Source organism: Notothenia coriiceps, unplaced genomic scaffold (genome assembly GCF_000735185.1).
Source record: "Notothenia coriiceps isolate Sejong01 unplaced genomic scaffold, NC01 NC01_scaffold00007797, whole genome shotgun sequence".
In the NCBI taxonomy this organism is placed as follows: domain Eukaryota; kingdom Metazoa; phylum Chordata; class Actinopteri; order Perciformes; family Nototheniidae; genus Notothenia; species Notothenia coriiceps.
The window spans coordinates 4,292-11,698 of record NW_011340498.1 but is presented as its reverse complement, the minus strand read 5'-3'; the positions used below and the strand labels follow the sequence as shown (position 1 = coordinate 11,698).

The 7,407-nt window shown below is 39.1% G+C and overlaps 2 protein-coding genes across 2 annotated transcripts in view; both read right to left on the bottom strand.

Annotated features, from left to right (window-relative positions):
• Positions 1–1,929: 1,929 nt before the first annotated feature.
• On the bottom strand, positions 1,930–5,421 carry LOC104944281 (serine/threonine-protein kinase ULK4-like; the record flags this gene model as incomplete). The annotated part of the gene is made up of 9 exons (XM_010769797.1): positions 5,276–5,421; positions 4,656–4,981; positions 4,261–4,330; positions 3,847–3,913; positions 3,507–3,599; positions 3,210–3,270; positions 2,871–3,070; positions 2,615–2,661; positions 1,930–2,027 (listed from the first exon to the last, which is right to left on the bottom strand). Coding segments are annotated over exons 1-9 (1,063 nt in total), but the record flags the coding sequence as incomplete, so codon positions are not given.
• A 4-nt stretch (positions 5,422–5,425) lies between these two features.
• Positions 5,426–7,407, bottom strand: part of LOC104944282 (serine/threonine-protein kinase ULK4-like) — a 4,770-nt gene continuing 2,788 nt past the window's right edge. Inside the window, exons 4-7 of the mRNA XM_010769798.1 lie at positions 6,462–6,601; positions 6,201–6,363; positions 5,619–5,720; positions 5,426–5,448 (exon numbers count right to left, since the gene is read on the bottom strand). Of these exons, the coding sequence (XP_010768100.1) occupies positions 5,426–5,448; positions 5,619–5,720; positions 6,201–6,363; positions 6,462–6,601 (428 nt within the window). The remainder of the gene's footprint in view (positions 5,449–5,618; positions 5,721–6,200; positions 6,364–6,461; positions 6,602–7,407) is intronic.

Genomic DNA, 7,407 nt, shown 5'->3' with positions numbered 1-7,407 from the left:
CACACACACACACACACACACACACACACACACACACACACACACACACACACACACACACACACAGACAGAAATACAGAGGCTAAAAGTATGATAAAGCTAGGTTGCAGTATTACATTAAGATGCATAAGTACCGGGTGTTCCACTTTAATTTTCTTAACATTCTAAATGTACATACTAGATTTTTACAGAGATCTCCTAATATATACGTATATTTGCAAAATGTATAAATGTGCTGTCCGATGTTTCCCATGGCAGCTATGACAAATGGTGTGTCATATTTTAAAACAAGACAACCAATGCTTGGCTCAAATATAAATAGTAAATAAAGTTATCATGTTAAACACTTTTGCTAAGGACGAACCGCTTAATTGAGTAGATGTTTAGCATAGATGAGTAAAGGGAAACGCCACACCAATTAGCTCCAGGAAACAATATTGCATCATTTCTGTTTGACAATAAACCTATCAATCTATTATGTATTGTTGGTTTTGAATGGATTTACATTACCTTCATTCATTAGTTGTCAAAACAAGTGGTTTGAACCCAACCTTTACTGTATATTCAATATTGACATACAGAATAAAGTGGCGTCTTCCTGGATCCAATGGCCTGTGAATGTGTTTTCCTAGAGATTGCAGAGAGCTTTAGAATGCATTAAGACTCTATATCCCCAAGAAACACCCCGCACAGTGGAAGCTTCATCGGCTAAACTTTTCGGGATGATAAGTGAAGGGGAATATGATAATATATTTGGTTTTAAAAGGACAGCTTCTCCATGGCATACAGAACGTAGCAAGCTTTCGTTAGTGACATTATCCAAGATTTTTTTTATCTCATTTCATTATTTTGAAGAGAGTAAGAAGACAGACAGATTAAAGAGAGAGGGAGGAGGGAGACAGACAGTAGATAGTGAGACAGAAATAGAGACAAACAGGTGTTTTTAATGTGTGTGTGTGTGTGTGTGTGTGTGTGTGTGTGTGTGTGTGTGTGTGTTTTAGGGAGGGCTCAGAAAAGTATATGATCCATTGGGGAATTAGGGTTAGGGAAATGTCTAGGGAAATGTGTGTTCAGACAAGTGTATCCTATTACCTAACGGTACTTTTGTTGATTGTTATTATGTGTAATAGCAACACACACACTAAGTTGCAGGTATATTAAGTTCATATACATCAAAATAATTAAATCAAGTCAAGTAAATTTATTTATACAACACAACATAGCAAATCACCTATGTGCCCCTAAAGTTAATTTAGTTTGACTGTAATTGAATACGATTTATGTAGGTGTAACCAAAACAAATGTACAGTTTCACCTGCATCATTATTATAACTTGGACAAAGAAAGTCAATTGGGGGGATATTGTAAAAAATTATATAGTTAACAGTATAACAGTTGAATATTTAAATTATAAATTAAACACAAAATTGAAATCTAAAAGCAAAAGCCATAAAGTGAGTGAGTTTGTGACTGATATTTTCAGTATCTTTGAATCTAATGAAAGACATGTTGTTTTGTAGGTTTTTGATGCCACCTGCTGGTACACACTAGTTTGACAAAGTAAATCAGGACTAAACAGGTATTCACATCCACATCTTGTTTTAGGGCAGATTTTCGCCTCCATCTTCGGTTACACGTTTAGGTTATAGATTAAAAGAAACAAATTGACATACTGTATGCATTGTTGCACTATTTTTCGTATGTTTTACGTTCTTATGCATAAAAGTAGATTCATATTTTCATTACATCTGCTGGTATTTACTGTCACCTCTTGGTGTAATGTAGTACTACAGGATTTAGGAATTCATATATTTATATAATAATTATCTCTCACCACTTTTCTTTAAAAGGATTGTGGGGGGGGGGTGTGTGTGTGTGTGTGTGTGTGTGTGTGTGTGTGTGTGTGTGTGTGTGTGTGTGTGTGTGTGTGTGTGTGTACATTCCAGACCTCAGAAACAGGGCTGTCCTCTCTTAGTTCAGTACAGTGCAGAGCCAGTAGACCCATCACTCTGAGAACTTTGCTCCGTCTGGAAAACATTATTTTTAAAGTTAAACAATACAATACAATTGTGAAAGATGTAAAAAAAAATCCATGAACACAGGACTAGCATAGAAAACGGTCCTGATAGGAGAAAATCATAGTAAGGAAAAGGAAACTTCAAACGAACATAAAAGAGGCACAATACTTTCGTAACCATTCATTTTGCTATAGCTTTTATAGGATTTGTTATCTGCTGATTAATAGCAGTCACTTGGAATCAAAGTTCTTATAGAACTTTTGCAGAAAGGGAGAGGAAGAAAGATGGGTGCAAGAGAAGAAGAGTGAGTGAGTACACATCATAAATGGTATGCTTCTCTGGCCCTCATGTTTGATACTTTGGTGCAGCCCACAAACTATTCTGCTACTGAACGTCTCAGTGCTTTTTCAGCCAGCAGCTATTCTAACAAAGTTAGGTCCACTTGAATCCTTGGTTTCAGAGTTTCAGCTCCACCAATGGGGTTATTTCAGTTCTCGCATTTTCTTTGAATTGAAAGAAACTACTTCTCCAACATTACTGCATGGTGACCATCATGCTTTCTGGTTTAGAGAGAAAAACATACATAATGTACTTACACATCCCAGTTGGGAGCTTGTCGTAAATGGTGAGTCAATACTGGAAGCTGAATGTAGGAGGAAGGAGATACAAAATAAGAAAGGCGAACAAGGTTAAGAACCACAACCACACGCATATCTTTTTTAGCAGTACTGCTGTCTTAAAAGTAGTCAAATAGGTTGATATAAGGAATTATTCCCTAAAACTGCAAAATGATCCTGTAAAACCCATCAGCTGATGTCAACAGGGATCCAACGTCAATATGTGTCTTCTTACCAGTTTTGAGTTTATCAGTCTGTTAGCAATAGCTTTGTGTCCAACGACACAGCAGAGGTAGCACAGCAGGTTGAGTCTGGAGCGTGTGGCTGTGGAATGAGGAGATGGAGCAGTGGAGGGGTGCTGTTCTTCCAGCGATGAACTAAACTGTAAAAGGAGGACAGTCCACTCTTCATCACTCAGGGACTGCAGCTTCTCAACTGGAGGTGGGGTGGGAAAGGTCAGCATCAAGACAGATTGGGGCCAATAAACACACAATCCACAGTTCCGATGTAATGTATATAGTACACTGATACAATCAAATGTAATAAGGATTTAAAACCAAATCTAATACAGTACCTGAATATGCTGGTACACAAAGGCTTTTGGGATCATATCGCACAGGAGGACTTTTAAGAATCTGCAAAATAAAACCACAGTGACTGTCTGGTCATCAAATCACAATCACCAAGTCGGTATTTCCTTACTTCATACATAAACATAAAGGTTTTTTATATTGTTTATCTTTACATTTACATTGTGAGAAGAGGTTATAAGGAAAGGCTCCTCACAATGACTCTTAAAGTGAAAGTTAAATAGATGCATTTTAAGTAAAATCTGAAATAGCCTGTGTCTAATAATATTGAATGTTTGTACCTTGGGGTTGTCCAGGAGTTGGGTCACAGTCAGATCAGAGTCAGTGTGAAGAAGAGCTTTCACACCAAATGTGATCTCAGTACCAGTACTAGCCTAGGAAAAGGCAAAAGGAAAGTGAGTCGACCTCAGCAGGACCGGAGTGAGGGGCTTACAGGGCAGACAGCAGATGGAAGCAGGGGGTGACATGCCTTAAATGTAGACTTATAAATGAAAAAATTTAAATAGTGTGATTGTGTTTTCTCCTATTTAACAGTTACTTGTGTTGCAGTATTAGCATGAACCAATTCTCTCTGCTGTTTGTTTGTATGTTGCGGATATCAGAAAATGTGTTGGCATTAACCTGAAGTGCAGCGGTCTGATTGGGAGGGTCTGAGATACTGCAGCTTCTCCTTGAGGTGGCACAGGAGCTAGAAGAACAACATAGAGATAATTTTAAAAGAACACTGCCGTTTTCTTATTGCTAGTCAATATACCAAAGTACATTAAGTTGATTCCTTGTAAAGCACAGTTTGGCAAAGGATAGATATACAGTAAGAGTTACACTTGTAGTAACATTGTTATTTCTTGTTGAATAGTAGTTGTAGTGATTTTGTTAACATTTCAGTTTCACACTTTTCTTCATGAAAAATAAATGAATGAGGGCCATTAATTAGATTACTGGTTCAAACAGGTAGACAATACAGGTAGGGACTGACAGAACCCTGCAACCCAGGCAAACCCAAGCAAACCCTGGCAGATGGACTGAATGATATACCTGAGCAGAAAAATGGCTCCAGTGTGGTCCACATCCAAACCACTCTTTGGCTTGAGATCTGACACCTTATCTAGAGTAGGAAGCAAAAAAGATACAACAATTCATGAGGACACATGTCTGAGAATCATGCTTAGTAAAGGCCACACAGGGGGGGATCTGCATAACAACAACTACAGCAGACCAATCTCACAGAAATGTTTTCAATGTTTGCAGTTCAGGGGAAAATAATAGAACGGAACAAAATTGGCTTATCTAGAAAACCAGATTACTACAATAATTGAAACAAAACACATAAAATATATATAGTTGGTACAGGAATAAAAGCCTTACTAACCTAGTGGCCAGGTAGCTCACATATCTAAACACATAAACATAGACATCAGGGAATGTCTTACCTAGTGTGAAGGATTTATTAGGCTGCAGTGTGAGGCACATCTGCTGTGCCCCAGTTAGCTCAGGGTCATCGTCTGCCTTTGCCTTCTCCTCTCTTCCTCTCTCCGAGCCCTTGCTGTTCCTTGAGGCTCCACAGGTTGTGTGTCTGACAGCTTGTTGGAAATCAGTTCTTCTGTCGGATGGTCTGCAGGCTGTTGCAGTTGTTATCTGTAAAGAGTTCAGTTTCTTAGAGATCCTATGGGCTGGCTGGGTGATGACTGAATCAGAATGGCTGTCTGGAAGCTTGTCCGCAAGTTCTGGAGGGAAAGGGGCACAAATCCCTGTGTGTCTGGGGAGGAATTGAAAAAAACTGTTTAACAACTGCTGAGGGAAAATTATGAATTTAACTTTCAATTAAATGTTATGTTGATTCTGCAGGCTGTGGGCTGTGCTGTTGACTCGCTTGCATTATATAAGAAGGATAAAAAGATACTAAAGTGGGTGTAAATTATGTTTTTACTTCTACCTATACGTATGTGTTCATAAATACTTTGACAAAACAAATCTGAATGCAGTAATATGGTTGCGACAAAATGTCTGTAGAATGCTTGAAAATAAATATAAATAATATTAATCAACCCACCTCACGCTAGTTGAAACAACCCCCTCACAGCTAATTGTTTCCTCCTGATCCACCTCTTTCTCCTCATCTTCCTTTTCTCCCTCTCCACCCTCTTCCTCCATTAGTACTTGTGCCCAGAAAGGGTGGTCAAGCAACTCTGGCCAGTCCATCCTAATAAACCAAAAACAACACAGCTTAAAATTACAACACAGAAATGTGACACTAATCAAAACATGCATGAAAAGTAGCAGACTGAAGTAAGTCTACAAAAGTTGTGTGTGTGTGTGTGTGTGTGTGTGTGTGTGTGTGTGTGTGTGTGTGTGTGTGTGTGTGTGTGTGTGTGTGTGTGTGTGTGTGTGTGTACCAGTATACATGTAGTAGAGTGTACAACCGAGAGCCCAGAAATCAGAGCTCATATTTGTTTCTGATCCCTGCAAAACCTCTGGAGCTGTGTAAGTTGGAAGACCTACAAATATAAAAAAATACAGTAATTAGGAAATGCAAAAACTGTCAGCCTTATCATGCACAAAGGATATTTTAAAATGAATGTTATGCAAAAATATAGTATATGATTATGATATTTCGTATTCTTTGCCATCACATGGTAAATTGTAAAAAATAATCTATGTTTAAAAGTGGACCTCTTTAGAAGACTGAGCTCTCATTTGGTTCCATTTCTCTGTAATTTCTCAGCTTGTAGTTTCCATATGATAACCATGTATCAGCAACAGCTGCTTGATCCCATTGGTCTTGTTTCTTTGCCTCCTGCCCTAAATATTCACCCACTCATTTTTGGTGTAACCTAAAATTAGTTTTAGATTATTCCACTCATTTGTCTGTCAGTTAGCCATATGCAAATTACAATTCAACATAGTACATATTTGCACTCTTCTTGGCTCATTGTACTGGCTAGCATGTGCAATACAAATACAAAAAGTAATCTGACCATGTAATGTTTCCCTCATGTCATCAGAGACATCCTTGCTATCTCCTTCCCCGGCCTCCTCAGATGTAGAGACTGAGGTAAAGAAATCTTCAAGTGTTTCTCCATTTGCCTTGGACAGACAGAAGTTACCAAACTTCAGAGTGCCACTACCATCCAGCAGGATCTATGGGTAACATGAGGAGAGATACTTTATTCAATGATCATACATTTGCTGTTGTATTTTACAGTAAGTCCTACATACACATGAGTGCAGATGCTGACCTTAGCAGGGGTCAAGTTCGAGTAAATGATTCCTAATTCATGGATGTGTTTCAGTCCATTGACCAAGTCCCATCCAAACCTCCTCACCACATCTTCTGACAGACATCCATCACTACCAATAATAGACTCCAGGGAACCACCTGACAAATAGATTGAGAAAATAAGACACATCAGTGAAAAAACAGAAACAAGAGAGCAACCGTAAAATAGGCAAAGACACCAAGAAAGAACAAGACTGACACCTACTACAAGATGTATAAAGACATTTCATGGTGAATGAAGTATATGCAAGTTTACAATCTAAACTTGAACATTTTATTGTTAATCGAATAAACCAGATTACAAGGGTATAGAGATAGATAGAATCGGAGGGATGAAACCCTCTTTAATGGTCACACATGCAGAGCACACAGCACACACAGTGAAATGTGGCCTCTGCATGTAGTAGGAGCAGTGGGCAGTTAATGCACAGCGCTGTAGCAATAGGAGTGGGGGGATGTCCGATACCTTGCTCAAGGGCACCACGGCCATACTTGTCAACCCTCCCGATTTTCGCGGGAGACTCGCGATTTCATTGCCCTCTCCCGGTTTCCTCCCAGGGTCATATTTCTCCCGCATTTCTCCCGATTTCTGACAAAATCAGATTTACACACGACTGTTTCCACTCGGACTTTCATACAGCTACAGCATTGTTTGGTTTCCATGGTAACACGTCTCTTTAGTAGCGCGCGCAACTCAAAGTCTGAGAGGGTGAGGCAGATATTCACAGAAAACAGAACAAGAATCGACAACTACTCTACTCTCTGCTCACTCCTTTCCTGTAAAATACAGGTCCAGCCCACACATATGCGCCATCAAGGACGGTGCTACAGGCCGCAAGGCAGTGCACTTAGATTAACATTAACATGCTTATTGTAGTCTAACAGCTCCGGCGATCCACTAGCAC